Source organism: Pygocentrus nattereri, chromosome 9, assembly GCF_015220715.1.
Source record: "Pygocentrus nattereri isolate fPygNat1 chromosome 9, fPygNat1.pri, whole genome shotgun sequence".
NCBI classification, from domain to species: domain Eukaryota; kingdom Metazoa; phylum Chordata; class Actinopteri; order Characiformes; family Serrasalmidae; genus Pygocentrus; species Pygocentrus nattereri.
The window spans coordinates 4262761-4282765 of record NC_051219.1 but is presented as its reverse complement, the minus strand read 5'-3'; the positions used below and the strand labels follow the sequence as shown (position 1 = coordinate 4282765).

Sequence of the window (20005 nt, the reverse complement as noted above, 5' to 3'; positions counted from 1 at the left end):
GAGAAGCTACGGCTGATGCAGGTGGAGGAATCCATCATCTCATGGGTAATAGACTATCTGACTGGACAACCCCAGTATGTGTGACTGCAGGGCTGTGTCTCAGACAAGGCTGTCCAGGGGACTGTTAGCTCCATTCCTGATCAACCTGTACATCTCTGACTTCAGGGACATCACAAAGTCATGTCATCTGCATTTTTATTTCCATGCACAGTTTGTTTTAGCTATTCCTCCATCCCAGGGATGCACAATTCTGGTTCTGGAAGGTTGGTGTCCAGCACAGTGTGGTTAACTTGCTCCTCAAACATACCTATTTCAACACATCTGTTAATTGTCTGGTTTAGTAGCTGTGCTTAAACAGGAAAACTACCAAACTGTGCTGAACACCAACCCTCCAGAACTGAAGTTGTGCACGTCTGCTCTAGCCCCTCATCACTGGTCAGTTTTTGATAACTTCTCTAGATAGTTTTAATACCACTAACCCCCCACTAAAAGTTTGTTGCGTAAATGTAGTAATAATAAAGATGTTAAAAGTTTTTACATTATTATGAAACTGTTCCCAAAGAAAACAAAAAAAATCAAGTCCATGGCTGAACAAATCAATAATGTAATGTCCACAGTCCCAGTGCCATAAATGCCTGATGAACCATTGCACTCAGCTCCACTGTCAACTCAGTGTCACCAGCAAGCGGTTGCTAACACTACCAGGTCAACATGCTGCTCTGCTGGCAAGTCTTCGTGGCTGCTGTTGTCCTGCCAGCCCTCATCCAGGACTCCTCACTGCTTCCTTTTCCACCATGGTTCGTCACTATCCTCCAGTGGGATCTGCTCCTGGTCCTCATCATGGTACTTTAGTCTTCGTCACCCCTCCTTGCTGTGCTGCACCTTCTTCTGCAGTCTTCAGCCAGATCCCTACCTCACTGATAGTGTTTGAGTTCATAGTATCGCCATTTCCTTCCAAACTGCTAGGGGGCAATCCCACTTCTGACACCATATGACAATGATGTGATGTCTAGCAAAGAAGCAGATGCAAGAACCAATTTTTTCAAGAAAAGCTCTTTTATTTAACCAGCAGCAGTGAAGCACTGCCACCAAGCACTAGCTCAAACAGCCATGAAGCAGACAGATCATCAACAGCCTCACATTTCCCATACACAGTAGACACTAACACTGCCAACAACCATTTACAAATTAAAATCTCTTCCACAGTGCTTGCAACGCTTTTCCATGGGGCTCCAAACCAGTAGTGGAACTCCATAATAAATTCAATGTTTGTTTCAGAAACAAATTTTACTTAGGCATCAAATTCACTGTTTCTGTTTGTCTTGTGAAAGTAAATTTACATTTGAGCATAAGCCTTAAGGTCAAAATCTGCATTTGACTGGTTATGTTAGGAACCACCTCTTTGTACTTCCACTCTCAAAATTTTTGCACATACCAGAAGGTCTCACTGCACTTAGAGAGACTCTTGAGTCATGTGAATTCCTGCTGGTGATGAAATAACTCAGTGAGTCAGACTCACTCACTAAATACAATCAGTTAATGTGCCAACCTGAGACCTGGTTAACTCTAAAGAGAGAATAATAATTTCTAAAGATCACAGGGTCTAGTTTTCTTAGGTTTTACATTCATTTGACAAAAGATACATGGGTAAAACATGCATATTTTAATAATAACAAATATTTTATAATAAAGCAATTGGTATAACAAGACCAGAGTAATGCAGGGTGTATATAGAAAAAGAAAAACACCAAAGGAACAAGAATAGTACTAGTTAGCACACAATGGAACATGAAATACAATAAAATCAACCTTATCTATAGTATTTACAGTACAGGCAAATCAACATTGGTGAGCAAAGCAGAGTAAAGCTCCCAGAAGTTGGAATGCATAATCTCATCTTCTACAGAGTAAGAATCAGACTGAATTCAAACTGCGATCAGTAGAAAGGCTGGAGCCAAAGATTCAACTCAGAAGTTGGTGACTGTAACTAGACTAGAGTCCCTGTCACATATGGCATATTGGTTCTCCTTTCGGATGGGAGATATTTGAGTGCATTGGGCAGATCCTTCCTGGGCACTGACATGCTGTTACATGACAGCTTGATATAGGTCATACAATAGCTTGATCAAAACATATTTAATACATATTTATAATAAAGTACTTACTACAACCTCCACTTGCCACCTTCCTCATTTGTTTGTCATGTATTGGCTGAACAACAGTCTCTAAAATCAAGAGGGCACCATTAGAGCCTGAAGCAATAAAGGGCAGTGGCTTAAACTCCCCTAGAGGGGTCTGTGCGGTGTGTCTGTTTACTTCCATCCACTTACAAAATTTTAAGTTGTCTCCAGATGTATATTCTCATTATGAGATGAACTCTGTTTCTGCAAGACTAAACCCATATTCTAATGGCTATTAGAGAACAAGATCTTAAGACTTTTAGTGCAATTGTCTGTTCTTCATAAGGATCTTTGTACTGACAAGGAATGCAGTCTCAGGTCTGCTGGGCGCATGTTTATGTTAGAGACTGTGATCAACACATAATGAATTGTATTAATTTTCCAGTTTCAATGCTACAGTGGAGACATCAAGAGTTAGTGTTAATTAAATTCTAGCAACATTTACACTGATTTTATCAATTTCCTACTACACACCAATGTGGGACATCTCTAGAACATGGGGCTGCTGATAAGTTGCTGCAGTTGCAGGTACTCGTGTACAGCAAGAGATGTCATAGGTAGATCACAAAGGCCTGGGCTGCAGTTGCCTTGACAAATTTGACTAATAAGGATCTAAACAGGTTACCCTGCAAAATCAGATATGGTCTGTGTTCTATGCAGTGTCATCCTCTGCTTATTATCCTCAGAGTGTGCATGTGGTTTTCATATGCTGTAAGACAGAAAACAGGACAGAATTATCAGCCTATAAATAAGACTTATTGAGTAAATTTTATACCACTAAGCAAGAAACTCACTCTAGTTTTGCCAGTTTGTAATGTGGATTCTCCACTAGAAAAGAGAGCAGCTTCACTCCTGACTCTCCTGTTTTATTCAGGCTCAGATTCAGCTCTCTTAGTTGTGAAGAAGAGTTTGATTTCAGAGCTTGAAACAGATCAGAACAGCCTTCCTCTGTAATACTGCAATATTTTAGCCTGCAAAGAGGAAAAAAAGGAACAAAATGCTCACATATATGTCTCGTCAAACACACATTCAGAAGGCAGAATAAAGAAAGGAATATTCAAACTATTCACATGTGTGAGGATATATATATGACCCATACACACATGCAAAAACAAGGGATGTGTTACAATGTGTATGACCAAGATATTCACAGACAAAAAGAATGTGAGACGTTGTTCATGTGTTTGTGTATCTTCTATACTTTCAATAACTTTCTTTACTAGAAATAACATATATACTTTAAAAAGAGAAGATCTGTGATGTGCCATCACAGTGAGAAAGTGAAATATCTCACTTCAGTGTCATCAGTTTACATTGTGGATTCTCCAGTCCAGCACAGATAAGCTTCACTCCCGAATCCTGCAGCTTATTGTTACTCAAGTTCAGCTCTCTCAGACGTGAGGAGTCTGAGCTGAGAACTGAGGCCAGAATTGCACAGCATTTTTCTGTGAGATTACAACCAGACATACTGGAAGAGAAAAGGACAGATCACTGCCAAAATCCAAACAAACATGCACACATTAGTTAAACTAGAAAGGTCTAGGCTGACCAACTCAGTGGATAGCTATGGAGTAACAGGCTTTTATAGGAATATTAAAAGTAAAAAATCTTGGACTGGCTTTTACTCATATGTACTCATATTTTACAGCAGAATGTATCTGAAAGCAGATTGTATATTCCTGATGTTAATTATGAAATATTGCAATGAGACTGTAACTTTGTCAGAGTTTTGTAGTGTGTCTGGATGTCAAAAGTCACTTAGGCCAAGTCCTGTTTCACTCTACCATGCAAAGAAATGAATTCTTCTCACAACAGAAAGTGTGGTCAGTGTTATTTTTGTCAGTCTCATGCCAAATATGCCTTGAAAGTTTGCAACATCCTGTAATACTTACCTGTAATACCTTTTATGTCAGTGGCTAAGCCCAAGAGCAAAACACCAATTCTCACATAATGCTTCTTTAAGTTAAAATGCTGAGGATGTAGAAGGGTTTATTAAAAAATATTGATCTAGGGTATATATCTAGGGTAAACTGTTTTATCTAAAGTAAAGAATGTTAACAAAAGCTAGAATAAATACAAGAATTAAGGTGACATTTCAGCATAGGGGGCATTATAATGTCTTTAAGTGAAAGTGATTATTACACCTTAACCAGTCAAAAGTTCTTAAATAGCTGCTCATTACTGCATTATTAAGCATTATCCATGAAGGCCTCCTTTATTTATTACTATTTTTTACCATTTATTACCAAGATGCTTAGAAACAAGCAGCCAGTTATTTAGTAGTTATAGTAGTTTAATACAACCATTATACATGACTGTAGATGCAACTTTATTACCTTTATTACCATGTTCACACTTGTGAAAAAAAAGTTTTGCACTGCAGAGTTTACATGGATAGCTAGTTAGCCCAAGTACACATCTGTGAGAAAGTGATGATCTCACCTCAGTATCTCCAGCAGACATTGTGGATTCTCCAGTCCAACACAGAGCAGCTGTACTCCTGAATCCTGCAGTCTATTGTTACTCAGGTCCAATTCCCTCAGACATGAAGAATTTGTGCTGAGAACTGAAGCCAGAATTGCACAGCTTTCCCCACTGAGACTACACCAACGTAAACTGACAGAGAAATAAAGACACACACTATATCACCAAAAGCATTCACTCGTCTACCTTCACACACAAATGAACTTGAGTTACATTCCATTCTTAATCCATAGAGTTTAGTATGATGCTGAGCCACCCTTTGCAACTATAACAGGCTTTCCACAAGGTTTAGGACTGTGTTTATGGGAATTTATGACCATTTTTCCATACTTCTGGCTCTGCTCTAATTCATCCCAAAGGTGTTCTATCGGGTTGAGGTCAGGACTTCCACACCAAACTCAGTCATCTATAACTTTATGGACCTTGTTTTTTGTGCACTGGTGTGCAGTCATGTTGGAACAGGAACATCCCCAAACTGAGCATGAAATTGTCCAAAATCTCTGGGTCTGCTGAAGCATTAAGAGTTCCCTTCACTGGAACTAAGGGGCCAAGCCCAACTCCTGAAACACAACCCTACACAGTCTTGGTTTTATACACCTGTGGCCATAGAAGTGACTGGAACACTTGAATTCAATGATTTTGAGGGGTGAGTGAATACTTTAGGCAATATAGTGTATCACCTACACTGGAATCACACGCATGCTCCAGAGTGCTTAAGAAATGCCAGCCCCATTAAATAAGACAGAACTTCTGCAAAGTACGTTACATTAAACAGAAATCTTATACATTATAACTGCTAATTAATGCTTGTTTAGTTCCTACTTTTGGTTATTTATTAAGGAGAGGGGTTTTCCCACAATCAAAAGACAGCTTAAAATAAAAAAAATGTATAAATAGCTAGTATAGTACAACTACTATGTGCTTGTATGTGTGTGTGGAGTAAGTTGGTAACTCACAGTAGCTTCTCCACTTTGCATTTTGGATCCTCCAGGTGACCAGACAGTAGGTTCATTCCAGAATCTCTTACTTTTTTAAAATTTAAATTTAGCTCTCTCGAGTTTGAAGGGACACAGAATCTATGAGAGAATTTAAGGGTTGATAAAATCATATATGTTAGTCATTCATGTATGCTTGTTGATAAATAATGAGTAACTCACTGTTTTCTCAGTTTGCAGTTCAGATCCTCCAGTAGATCAGAGTTCATCTTCTCTCCTGCTGCTTCTGTTTTTTTGTAGCACTGGTTTAGGTCTCTCAGTTGTTCCGGAGGTGAGGCCTGAGATTCACAGTCTTTGTCTCTAATACAGAGATTTACTGATTTAAACACATTCCGCAATAACAATACATAGTATTTTATTCAGGCGTAATGACAGTTAGCGAGACAGTTAGTTAACTAATATTAATACAGGATCCAGTGAGAGTTAACTTAACTAGAGATGATATAACATTCTTATTATAGAGAGAGATGATATTCATTCTTATTATATATTTAATTTATATATCTTGGCTGTCCAGACATAACACTTAGGAACTATATATTTCATGTTTGTTATTAAATAAAAAATCAGTGCCCAGTTTGCCCGAGTCTGATTTACCATTTTCACAGCATGGACAACACAGGACTAATTGGGCAATGCCAAACGGCTTCTACCAAATCATTGCGCAATGCAAACTTTGTGCTGTCACAGACAGAACACTGCCACTCTGGTGCCCGCTTTGCTTCCACTCCAGACCATTCATATAGTCTGTTTACCAAATAACTTGGCTAATGTTGTCTGTAAGCTACGGCTTATGCATGGGCAGATATATAACAGAAGGCAAGGGCGCATCAAGATGGAAATAAAGAGCACTATGCACACAAATATTACATATTATAAGATTGGCAAATCTAATAACACAAATACAGTTGAAGGGTTTTGTAACAGAATGCATTTTATCAGCTGTTCCTCCTTTTTATAATATTTTTTTCAAAATTGTTACAAAAGAATTTACATTTTGGAATGAAACTCTTCCGTGAAAAAACAGAGGTTTATTCAATGTATGTACACGTATGTGTGTATACTGTGTATTTATATCACTCACTTAGCAGATAAACAATGTATAACAGATTTTTTGTAAGTCAATAACTCACAGTAGTTTCTCCAGGTAACAGTGTGGGTCCTTCAGTAGATCAGAGAGCAGTGTCATTCCTGACTCTCTTATCTCATTGTGGTTCAGGTCCAGCTGTCTCAGGTGTATGGGATTTGATTTCAGAGCTTTAAGCAGAGAATAGAAGCCTTTCTCTGTAATATTACAATTAACTAGCCTGCAGAGAGAAGAAACACTACTTACACTTACAGCTCAACACACATACACACTCAGAGTAATACACAACTACAGACTCAATATGTACCAGTTTCATTATCATCATCTCTGTCTGCCAAACACAATGAAGAAGAGTAACAATCACAAGTTCTGATTGTGGAAGTGCTTTCTTGTTGGTGCAGGTGTCAAACATTCCAGTAACCAAAATACAGAAACTAAATATAAAAATGCAAAATATATAATACAAAAATAATATACAAATAAAACTAAATATGTGGAATGTACATTGGCATTAGTACTGTAGTTGTGTTTAATCATACAGTTTATGTTCAGCTAGAAATTTGGTATATACACCTGATCTAGGATTTAGGAACATTATAGCACCTTCCCGAAATGCACATGGCATCAACTGTCCAAAAGTCCAAGTTCAGAAGTACTGAAGCACTTGAGTATTTATTTTGTTACTTCTGTAAAGCATTGCAGGATTTGTAAAAGGTGCTATAAAAATGATAATGATGATGATGATTATTATTATTATTAGCAGTAGTAGTAGAAGTAGTAGTATTATTATAAGAACATTTTTTCTTTATTTTGTAATTTTAACATAATGTATAAAATAAAACATAAAAAACAAAGTGACATAACTTTTGCAAAGGCCACATTTTATGTTTAATTTTGTTTCTCAATATGTTAAATTCAGCAAACAGACAACAATTGTGTATTAAAATGTGCAGAAGAGTGTTCATTGCAGAGGATGTGTTGACTTGTTTAAACTTGACCAGGGTTGCCCAAACCTTTGTAGATGACTACAGCTTGAGAGAAGAGACATAACCAGAATTTTTTACAACACTCCGGTTATAATTTTTCTTCTGTGTGTCTGTTGCTGCCATCCTGCATGTTTCTGTTGTGTTATGCAGTTGACCACATGTAAGCACATAAAAGAAGTCACTGAGCTACTGCCTGGAAGATATTCAGGATTCAACCTCTGTGACATCACTCGAAAGTACACCTGTCAAGACCAGCCCAGCAGTCGTTGCTTCGCTTTTATGGGTTTGCATTGTTAAATTTGTGAATGTTTTGCTTCAATTTTTAAAAAGTAGGGCATTTGGGTAGTTTTTTTAGATTTAGATTAGTTGCTTTGTTTATTATTTTGGCAAATGCTGGTTCCAGAACCCACATGTTTGGGGAGAGAGCCCACTCTCATTTTCTGTTACGGCCTGACACTAGACTGGGTTGTTACAAAATTAAGTATCAATGATTATGTTTGTTTTGTGTATCAGTCTTTCAGTACCTGAGACACACAAACAAAAATGCATGCATATATATATATCTGTGACATGCACCTGTGATCTCACCTCAGTATCTCCATTTTACACTGTGGATTCTCCAGTCCAGTAGAGAGCAGCTGTACTCCTGAATCCTGCAGTTTATTGTTACTCAGGTCCAGCTCTCTCAGAGTTGAGGAGTTTAAGCTCAGTGCTGAGACCAGAGCTGCACAGCCTTTCTGAGTGAGATTACAGCCATTGAGCCTGGGATAGAAATCATAATAATTCAGGCCACTGCTCCTCAAACAAACAGACAACAGAAAAACTTTAGCAACTGCTACATGGATTAGTAAGCAGATTGAAGTCATTTGTCTTCCACTTTGACTTGAACTCAAAGAAGGTGTGGTTTATCTCCAGTTAAACAGTTTGCTGAGATCCCATATACCAGCACACATGCTACCTTCACACAGTGTGTGTACTGCTTTATAGTGCAACGGCTGAGATACTATTAAATATTATTCTACCAAATTATGGCTATGAACACCATGTATGGTTATAAACATTGTGCATGGTTATGAACACTATGTATGGTTATACTCTGCATACCACAAACACAAGACAACACATAGTTATATGGAAATACTGTGTACAGTGTTACATTTTATTTTACAGTTTTATTTTCATCATATTACGCAGAACTTACTAGTAAACATGCCAATTAATATGGAATTAATTACTGTACTGTGCTTTTATTCTACTCATCTGTGTTGCATATGCATGTACTTCCTAAAGCAGGTTGGAAGTACTTGCCATTACAATGGATGTTTTATGTATTAAAAGCTGAAATATACCTCATTTTCTTATAGAAGTTACGGAAGTTAGATATAAAAAAATGACAAAGTATTTATTATATTATATTATATATGTACTTGCAAAGGATGTACCAGAAAATGACTTGTATGACAACCCATATAACAGTATATATATATATATATATATATATATATATATATATATATATATATATGTATATATGCTGTTTCTCACTTGCCATGTTGTTGTGATTTAACATGGCAGAGGTCATAACACTTTATTATTATGAACATTACGTATGGTAATGCCCTGCACATGACAAAGACAAGAAGAAAGTTAATTTATTATGAATTACTATGTCCAACAATACCTGGCTCCATGTTACAGAGTTCATACTAGTATGTTCTGGCTACTATGTTTTAAACAACTATATACAACAATGCACTTATTACTGTATTATGGAGAACTTAGTAAAAAAATTTCTAAATGACATTAAATGAATTGAAATGGACTGGCTGGTACTTACTGAGCAAATCTGTGATAGGTACCACACCAATTTTTGCATGTTTGTCAACTATACACACCATTAATTCTCTGTCAGTTATGCATGTATTTACAAAAGCACATTCTATACCACTGCTTTTACCACTATGCTATACGTTCTGAAACATACTTATATTTCTTATAATACTTATGCTGTTTTAACATACTACACTTGCAAAGTATGCACTATGCAAAGTATTACTTGAAATAGTATATAATTTCCTATTTGCTTCTGAGTAATCATTGCATGCTTTGATATGTACTGCTATTCAAGATGATAAACTCTTAATTACATTTGAGCAACCTTATTTATTTCTGCCATTATTGCTGCTAGTGTCCTATTAACTTGCTTGTATGTTTGCTAATAAACTTTAAAGTATGATATTTCTTTTACAGCAATCAAGCTCAATTTTCAATAAAATTTTATATTGATTTATATTGAAACCACTCCCTTTGTTATTTCATTTTGGAATATGAGCAAGACATTCACTAAAGTCTAAACAAATATTCATGTTGCTGTCTAATGGAAAACTTTAACCAACCAGCTACTTAAAATCAGGTTTACTTAAAACATTTTGGACACTAAAGCGTCTCCCTAAGTTTAAAGGAATGGTTCAATCGGCCAATTTTGACATAAAATAGGGCCAGGAAACATAGAAGACAACAGCCAAACTTAAAATGTCTTTGGGCACCTTGATCTACAATGTGATTTTAGCCAAAAAACAGTAAGTAAGTAACTCACAGAAGTTTCTCCAGTTTGCAATATGGATGCCCCAGAAAATAAAACAGTTCCTTCACTCCTGAATCTCCTAGTTTATTGTAGTTCAGATTCAATTCTCTCAGGTGTGATAAAGGGTTTGATTTCAAAGCTTTAATCAGAGCAACACAACCTTCCTCTGTGATACAACAAATGTCCAGCCTGCAGAGAGAAAAAGAGAGAAGCTTCTCATAATTACAACTCAAGGTGATTTAATCAGCTGCTTTTGTTGTCTGCATTTGATGGCTGCTTTCACAACTGTGTTCAATTCCAGTATTCCGGGTGGTCCGTTATTCATGTGGACTGGTTTGAGATTGTTGAGGACTCAGAACATATGCAGATTAATGTTGAAAATAGGCCACGTAAAAAAGATACCTTGAACAGCCATACAAACTATTGTCTCTGGGCAACAAACTGGATTTGGCTACTTTAACCTACACTGTGAACGTAACCTAACAGAGAGTAAGTCTGCAACTCACTGTAGTTTCTCCAGTTTGCAGTGTGGATCCTTTAGTAGACCACAGAGCTCCTTGACTCCTGAATCTCCTGGTTTATTATAGTTCAGATTCAACTCTTTTAGGTGGGAAGGGTTTGATTTCAGAGCTGTAGCCAGAGCAACACAGCCTTCCTCTGTAATACTGCAAACTTCCAGCCTGAAGTGAAAATGAGAAAAAAATCCTGAGATTTACAGCTCAATGTCATCATCATCCTTATCATTATCATCTCTTCCACTCACAAACAAACACCACACCATATTTGTGGTTAAATGATGATCTCACCCCAGCATCTCTATTTTACATTGTGGATTCTTCAGAGCATCAGAGAGCAGCTTCACCCCTGAATCCTGCAGTTCATTGTTACTCAGGTCCAACTCAATCAGATTTGATCTGATAGCTGAGGCCAGAAGTGTGCAGTTTTTCTCTTTGAGATTACAGTAACATAGCCTGGTGGGAAAATGGTGAAATATCAATCACTGCCATCTGTTTAAAACATACATACACACACATTGTTAAGAATTGTGTTACAGCTCAGAATATAACTTCTACTCTGAACATTTACAATTTTAAATGAATTTTGTGCAAACCCTAATTTTGGTCAAGGATTTTGTGTCCTTAGGCTAAATTTACTTCAATTAAGGGTTACATTTTTCACATATTTTCAGAGCAAGATTGATTTAACCAGATAATCACAATAACATTTTTTATTATCTTGTTTTTTAAAAGATTTTTACATAGTCGGGCAATACTTAGCTGATTGTGTGTATGTAAAGCGTCAATGACTCACTCTAGTTTCTTGAGTTTAGAGTCTGGATCTTTTAGTAGATCAGAGAGCTCCTTTGCTCCTGAATCTCCTACTGCATTGTCACTCAGGTTCAGCTCTCTCAGATGCGAAGGGTTTGATTTCAAAGCTTGAATCAAAACTACAGAACCTTCCTCTGTAATATTGCAGTCAGACAGCCTAGAGAGAGAAAAGTTCTTATACTTTCAGATCAGCACACAAACAAGGCAAAACACGAGGAATACACAACTACATAATCATTAAAAAGACGCACCCAAGCTCCTTTCTGTCCCTCACACATAAAAGATTGTAAACAAAACCAACATACATTTGTAGATTTCACAGATTCCATTGTATGCTTTCTCTGTGAAAGGGTTAACTTTCCTTTGGCCTGTCTCTTCCCCGGTGCTGAGGGTGTCTGCCCTTTGTGCATACTTACAGGCTGTTAATAACTATTGTTCCTCTTTCATTCTGCAAACCACTTGCACTTTTGACTTACTGGATTTTGATGTTGAACTGAGCACATCCAGAGATGGAGAAAAACAACTCCATGTATGGACAAGCAGGTTACGACATATGTTAGAATGTGGTCGGGCCCTTCCTGGCTGCCTGCAAGCACGTGGGACGGGCTCTCTGTGTTTATAAAGAGGGGACTGTCTTTGTGTGTTTATTGAAGAGAGAAAGAATAAAAATATTCAAAATGTGAATGTAGTTAATGTACTTTCATTTTTGATGTATGAGTATTTTGTTTTGCTACTACAGTATAGTTGTTCCCTTTGAATATACTTATGAGCATAGATGTGCGTGAGAGATGGAGAAAATTAGAAATGAACTACTTTAGTTATAGTAGAATAAGAAGGAATCTAACTTCATCCTCTGTATAAATTTCAGCCTTTCATTTACACACAAACACTGAATATTCTAAAGGTCAAAGCTGTTCTGCTTCACTGATGTCAAAGCACAATTATTCTTTTTTTATGCTGAAACACTTACATGCATACTAATTTTCATACAAATATTGTCAATGATAAGAAATAAAAGTAAGAAATACTCTTATTGGCTAGCAATAATAAGAAATATTATTGAGGAGAATAAAATGCTGGGTATTAACATATACACACCAATACAATTCTTTAGTATTGCATGCATTGAGTAATACTGAGTAGCTTATTTCATACAGTTCTGTTAAGAATGGGAGATAGCTAGGTTAGGTATACCTGTGAATTTTGGCAGAAACCACAAAATGGCTCAGAATTGGAAAGGGTTTTAATTGGCTATAACACAATGCTAACAGCTGGACCAGTCCTTGAAGTTTTACATTCATACTTTTATACATTTATACATTTTGCATGTGTGTCTTTAAATATACATTTGAAACATCTGATGCAATATTGATTATTAAAAACGTCTACAACCTTATTTTATATAAGTATGTACACCAACTCCCTAACTTTAATGTCATTTAATGGCTTTTGTTAGAAAATAAAACCTAAACCAGGTAACTGTCTTTGTTTTGGTTGCCATAGTTACACCACTACCAGTCATAGTGCACTTTGAGATACCTACACATCAGGCACATCAGTTCAGTTATTATTACTCTAGTAGTTCAATAACTCACTGCAGTTTCTCTAGTTTACAGTGTGGATCCTCCAGTAGAGCAGAGAGCTCCTTCACTCCCAAGTCTCCTAGATAATTATAGCTCAGCTCCAACTCCCTCAGGTGTGAGGGGTTTGATTTCAGAGCTTTAGCCAGAGCAGCACAACCTTCTTCTCTAATCCTGCAGCGCTGCAGCCTGCAGAGAGAAAAAACTCTTCAAACTTACAGTTCAACATACCTAGAAAACACAGAGACATGCATACAAAATACAGAAGACACAGTAATAATAAACAGCTACATATATTCAGACATCATGCTTCTCTTATGGTCTATGAAATATACTTGTTCTAGGTGGGGCACACCAGACTCATTGGGTCACTTGACTGATTTTATTCACTGCCACATAAGAATAAGTAAGCCATTGATATAAATTAAGCAGGCAAAACATTTGTATGAATTTACTGTGATGTTAGTAGGTCTAGTAGCCTATAAGCCTATAAGGTAGTTTAAGGTTCTGTATTGTCCTGCACACAATAAACAATAAATTTATAACATCGTGCAGTGTTTCTCAACCTGGGTCCTGGAGGCCCACTGCCCTGCACATTTTAATGTTTTCACTGATCTGTGCAGGACTCTGGGCCTCCAGGACCTGGGTTGAGAAATGCTGGCATACATATTATATATTCATGCACTGTTAAATGCATTGCAAAATTCAACCTAGATTGTACTTAGATTAATTGTGCCTTTCACTTAAGCATACTGAATACTGGGCTTTTATTAGTTTGTGGTTTTTGGTTTAACATCTTGGAAAAAATAAAACAAAAAATATAGGATTTATCATAACTTTTGCACAGACCATATTTTATGTTTTACTTTAAATGTATCAAATAAACAGCAATTGTGCATTATGTGCAAACGTAAAAAAAATCTGTTCTTTGTAAAGGATTTATTCAATTATTTTCACTTAATAAATCAACAAAATGTAATGTGACCAGGGGAGTGTAAACGTTTACAAATGACTGCATATTGGTGAACATCTGTTGTTAGTTGATTGTTTGCTGTAACAAACTCTCATTTAATTATATATTAAGGGAAAATAGTACATAATAAAAGTCAGTATAACCTATTACTACCGAAGCAATACTTATAATTATTTCTGCTTTTGTGTCTTTGCTACTTCAGGTGATATGTAGATAATCATCTGTCATACTTGCATTTACCTGCTCTGAACCAGAATAAGAGTCAGCTCAGCATCACAGACGCTGGTTCCTTTCTATCTCTTTACAGAAAAGCAAACATTTTAATCTTATATTCCCCCTTATCAGAAGCATTATGTTCAGTCCAGGAAAATCCCCTTAGATATACTAGCAACTTCTGTTGTGAAGATTTAGCATCATTCCATACATCCATGTGGTTTCTGATTACTCTTGCTTTCTCCTCAAAAAGAAAGATTTCTACACTTAGAGCCTATGGAGAGACTCATTTCTGTCCCCTAGCCACAAAGAACAGCATGATAATGACCATGAGTTACACCACTAATCCTCCTTACTGAGAAAGTTCATAGGGCCTGTCCAATTCTACCATTCATCTGGTCCACAACTGACAGACATTTATCACAATATGTGAGAGTCTAAAATTCACACTACAGCCGACCTATGAACCTACTCTTTGAACCTACTCACTCTGAACCTCCCTATTAAACCCTGATCATAGGAAATAAATGATTGAATAAATAAAATGTTAGCTTTTCCTAAATGAGTAATAAATTTTGTTGACATCAATATTTTTGTTCACATCATGTTTTTCTAGTTTGACCTTGCAAATTATCTGTGTTGATGTGTCAAGGCTGGGCTGCTCACACTTAATTTGCTATGGAAAACTCCATGATTGCACCAATTGCATATTTCTCCTTAGTAAGCATGCATAACTGAACTCTGAATGTTGTCCACATTGAGAAATCAACAGACTAACCTCAATGTCTCCAATTTACAGTGTGGATTCCCCAGTCCAGCAGAGAGCAGCTCCACTCCTGTATCCTTCAATTTATTGTTACTGAGGTTCAGTTTTCTCAGAACTGAGGAGTTTGAGCTGAGAGCTTCGGCCAGAGCTGAACAGCTTTTCTCGGTGAGATTACACTCACATAACCTAGTAAAGGAATTATGCAGAGCAGGTACATGACCAGGAATTATCTGAACAAATACAAGAAAACAAGCAGAGGAACTAACTAAGTTAAGCCAACACAAAATTAGCAACCCATGAATGACATTTACAATGCCAGATAGAGAACAGAGGGAAATAAATACATGGAACACAGATGATAAACAGCTAGGGGAAATCATAAGAAGTAAGAAATATAATCTACACCCAAGCTTCACAGAGCTAGAATGAAGAGAAGATACGTTCTATGGCATGTTCATCATTGAGAAAAGTAACTTGACAAAAAATTGTCAATAGATAATTACAGAAAGGAATATACAGTGTATAATAACTCTACTACTGAATAAAATATCTAATAACACATTTTAGTGAATGATAAAATTTTAATCCATAATGTATAAGTTATTAAGAATATAACAAGTGATCAAATGATGGTGTAACAATTCATCTTAAGACCTGCTTCTAATTAATTAACTATTATGCAAGCAATAAATAATGCCTTGATCAATAAAATCATATTGCACCATCCTGCTACAGGCTGGCACTGGCTTAGAGAGACTCTGGATGGCCACCATTGGGTCACCATTGGGGTGAAGTGTGTGGCTAATGGTGACTTACCACTGGTTTGTGGTGTGTGTAATAAAGAGCAATTTTCGCAGCAGAAGCATGACCTTCTCTGAGTTTTGTCCTCTATCAACACTACAGTATAATCTCATAGCAGGCTTTAGAATGAGGTGCTATGTTTTCATAAGACATTACCAGTCTTATATAAATTAGTTATTAGCTGTTTGTTGACTTGTGAGGTAAATGTTATTGTTATCTTTCTATTGCAAGCATAATTGTAATGTCAGGTAAGAATTATTTAAATTCACAAGAGGCCTCATTCACCAATATCATCATTGTTTGGATCTTTGTGTAAACTGGGTTTTAAGAAGAAATTTCTTCTGAAGAATGCTTGTGAATGAGGCCCAATGACAATAAATAATAGTCAACACCCTTGCAACCGCCTGGAGTACGATCACAATGAGCTGACAACACCCTGGCAACCACCTTGAAGACCATAGCAACCACCTAGCAACCATCTATCAACAACCTAGCAACCATCTGTAACACCATAACAACTATCTAGCAACACCTAAGCAACTATCTGGGGTAACATACTAATGAGTTAACAACACCCAAGCAACCATCTGGGATACAATAGTAACTCCATAGCAAAATCTTAGAAACCAGATAAAATATCAAAGGTACACCCTAGCAAATATCTGGGAATCACTTAAGCTGCACAATCACTGTGCATTTTCTTCAGGAAATCCACTTTTCTTAACAAACATAATGCCTTACTCTGATTTTTCCATTAAAATAGCAAACAGCGCCTCATTTAAAGATGAAAGTACTCACATGGCTTTTCTGGATGCTTTGACCACTGGCAGCAGTCTCAGAAGACATTCATCTGATTTGTCATATTTATTCAAGTCAAATTCATCCAACTCTTCTTCTGAGTTCAATAAGACAAACACTAGAGCTGACCACTGAGCAGGAGAGAGTTTAGCTCCACTTAGACGACCACTACCTCTTCTGTTCAGGTACATTTGTACTTCCTGCACAAGAGAATGTTCATTCAGTTCATTCAGACAGTGGAACAGGTTGATGGATTTCTCTGGAGAGTCATTCTCTCTGATTTTTTCCTTGATGTACTTCACTGTTTCATCTTTGCTGTGAGAGTCAGATGCTGTCTGTGGCAGTAGGCCTCGTAAGAGAATCTGATTGGACTCCAATGAGAGGCCCAGGAGGAACCGGAGAAAAAGGTCCAGGTGTCCATTCTCACATCTTAAAGCCTTGTCCACTGCATAGTTGAGGAAGTCTGATATTTGTGACCTTCTAACCAATCGTCCAAAATCAAGATATCCAGTGGCTTGCTCCAGGAGCACATTTCTGTCATCAGAGATGAAGGAAAGGAATGCAAACAAAGCAGCCAGAAACTCCTGAACACTCAGATGCACAAAACTGAACACCTTCCCCAGGTGGAGCTCAAACTCCTCTCTGAAGATCTGGGTGCAGACTCCTGAGTACACTGATGCTTCATTGACATCAATGCCACACTCTCTCAAGTCATCCTCATAAAAGATTAGGTTTCCTCTTTCCAGCTGTTGAAAAGCCAATTTTCCTAATGCCAAAATTTTCTCCCTAGTTAGATCAGTGTTACATCTTTTATGGTACTTTTTGGCTTTGTGTTTTATCTGAAAATTTAGAAAATATATGAACATTTGAGTCAGAGTCGTAGGGATGTTTTCATTTTCATTCCACATCCTCTCCAGAACAATGGCTGAAATCCAACAGAAGACCGGTATGTGGCACATGATATAGAGGCTTCTTGATGACTTTATGTGTGTAATGATTTTTTCAGCATGGCTCCGATCCCTGATCCTTTTCCTGAAATATTCCTCTTTCTGAGGGTCACTGAATCCTCGTACCTCAGTTACCTGGTCAACCCACTCAGGAGGGATCTGGTTGGCTGCTGCTGGTCGAGATGTTATCCAGAGGAGAGCAGAAGGAATCAGATTCTCATTGATGAGGTTTGTCAGCAGGACATCTACTGAAGTTGATTCTGTTACATCAGACACAATCTCATTGTCTTGGAAATGTAGAGGAAGTTGACATTCATCCAGACCATCAAAGATTAACAGGATCTTGTAGGCATCACTGTCTATTAATGGAAATTCCTTAGTTGTTGGAAAAAAGAGATGAAGAAGCTGCAGCAGACTAAGTTTTCTCTCCTTTATTAAATTCAGCTTCCTAAAAGTAAGTGGAAATATGAAAGTAATATCCTGATTTGCTTTCCCTTCAGCCCAGTCCAGAATGAACTTCTGCACAGAGACTGTTTTTCCAATTCCAGCAATTCCTCTTGTCAGCACAGTTCTGATGGGTTTGTCTTGTCCTGGTAAACGTTTGAAGATGTCGTTGCATTTTATGGGTCTCTCTTGTGTTGTTTTTCTCCTGGATGTTGTTTCAATCTGTCTTACCTCATGTTCATTGTTGACCTCTCCACTCCCACCCTCTGTAATGTAGATCTCTGTGTAGATCTCATTCAGAGGTGTTGAGATTCCATGATATGAGAGTCTTTCTGTAAAATTGCTGTATTTCTTCTTCAGTTTGGATTTGTGGTGCTGTTTACATGCAGTGATCAATTCTAAATAAAAAGAGACAACAAAGAAATATTTTAATGTTTGGAAGTTTTTGGTAGTGGATTTCATAGTTATTTCCACAAAAAAAATCATTAAACAGTAGGATTAACAAAGAAATCACCAAACCTATATGCAAACATATAATTTTTATATTATCAGTCAGTTCTTTGGTTGGTAGATATTATACTTTATTATCCATAGCCTCGTTCTACATTGTAAATAATTAAAGGTCAGGCTAAGTTAAAATTAAGACATTAAGACATTTTAAAGGAACCAGATGCATATCTTTTTTTCAGAGCTCAATAAAAGTTCTCCTAACTAATACTTTAGATTTGCATCTCAGGTCAACAGTACAATTTACATTTAGCCTTCTAAAAACAACACTGAATATGGTTGAATATGGCCCTTCTTGAAGGCTGGGATTGCTCAACTATTTGAAGGATTTTAACTCATTTTCCCACTTCTCTAATCACAGGCCCCAGGCTGCGGTAGGGGTGGAGTGCTTTCCTCCTCTGAGGCTTTTGATTGCAAATGGCTTTGGTGTTAGGCACATGGTCTCCTGAAGATCAGGCAGTTACAATGTTGCGCCATTGTTTGCTTTTTGTTTTGCATGTGTGTGAAAGACCGAGACCATGGTTCTCAGACGGGAAAGGGTGGACAGCCATCTCTGGGTCGGAGATAGGCTCTTGCCTCAAGTGGAGGAGTTAAGTATCTCGGGGTCTTGTTCACGAGTGATGGTACAACGGAGTGGGAGATTTACAGGCAGATTGGTGCTGGGTCAGCAGTGATGTCTTTACTGGTCTGTTGTGGTAAAGAAAGAGCTGAGCCATAAGGCAAGGCTCTCGATTTACCGGTCGGTCTACGTTCCCACCCTCACCTATGGTCATGAGCTTTGGGTAATGAATGAAAGAATGAGATCACGAATACAAGCGGCCGAGATGAGTTTCCACCGCAGGGTGTCTGGATTCTCCCTTAGAGATAGGGTGAGAAGTTTGGTCATCCGGGAGGGACTTGGAGTAGAGCCGCTGCTTCTTCACGTCGAGAGGAGCCAGCTGAGGTGGTTCGGGCATCTGGTTAGGATGCCTCCTGGATGCCTCCCTTGGGAGGTGTCACAGGCAAGTCCACCTGGGAGGAGACCCCAGGGAAGACCCAGGACACGCTGAACATTTTGTTCAATTCCCTTCTTTCTTTTCCTACGGTCACCTGATAGGAGGGAGCACTCTGATCTCACTCACACCCCTTCCAAAGCCTGAAAATATCACTTTTGTTGACATGACTGTTCTTTTACACTGCATCTTGTACTGGCTTTCATTCATGTACTGTAAAACCATTTCAGTTTAGGTTACTCATATCATTTGACCGTGAGTAATGACCGAAAGTAATGACTTCACAGAGACGGCAGTTTAAACAAGGTGGAAAGACACACTTACACGCATGCCACTAAGA

The 20005-nt window shown here is 37.6% G+C and overlaps 1 protein-coding gene across 1 annotated transcript in view; it reads right to left on the bottom strand.

The window, feature by feature from the left end:
• Nucleotides 1-178: 178 nt before the first annotated feature.
• The window catches only part of LOC108443466, a 48434-nt gene continuing 28607 nt past the window's right edge, over nt 179-20005 (bottom strand). Inside the window, exons 21-35 of the mRNA XM_037541230.1 lie at nt 16776-18564; nt 15189-15362; nt 13240-13413; nt 11628-11801; nt 11123-11287; nt 10823-10996; nt 10329-10505; nt 8321-8494; nt 6793-6966; nt 5822-5959; nt 5621-5740; nt 4623-4796; nt 3475-3648; nt 2975-3151; nt 179-2889 (exon numbers count right to left, since the gene is read on the bottom strand). Coding sequence (XP_037397127.1) covers nt 2883-2889; nt 2975-3151; nt 3475-3648; nt 4623-4796; nt 5621-5740; nt 5822-5959; nt 6793-6966; nt 8321-8494; nt 10329-10505; nt 10823-10996; nt 11123-11287; nt 11628-11801; nt 13240-13413; nt 15189-15362; nt 16776-18564 — 3965 coding nt within the window. The 3' untranslated portion in view covers nt 179-2882. The remainder of the gene's footprint in view (nt 2890-2974; nt 3152-3474; nt 3649-4622; nt 4797-5620; nt 5741-5821; nt 5960-6792; nt 6967-8320; nt 8495-10328; nt 10506-10822; nt 10997-11122; nt 11288-11627; nt 11802-13239; nt 13414-15188; nt 15363-16775; nt 18565-20005) is intronic.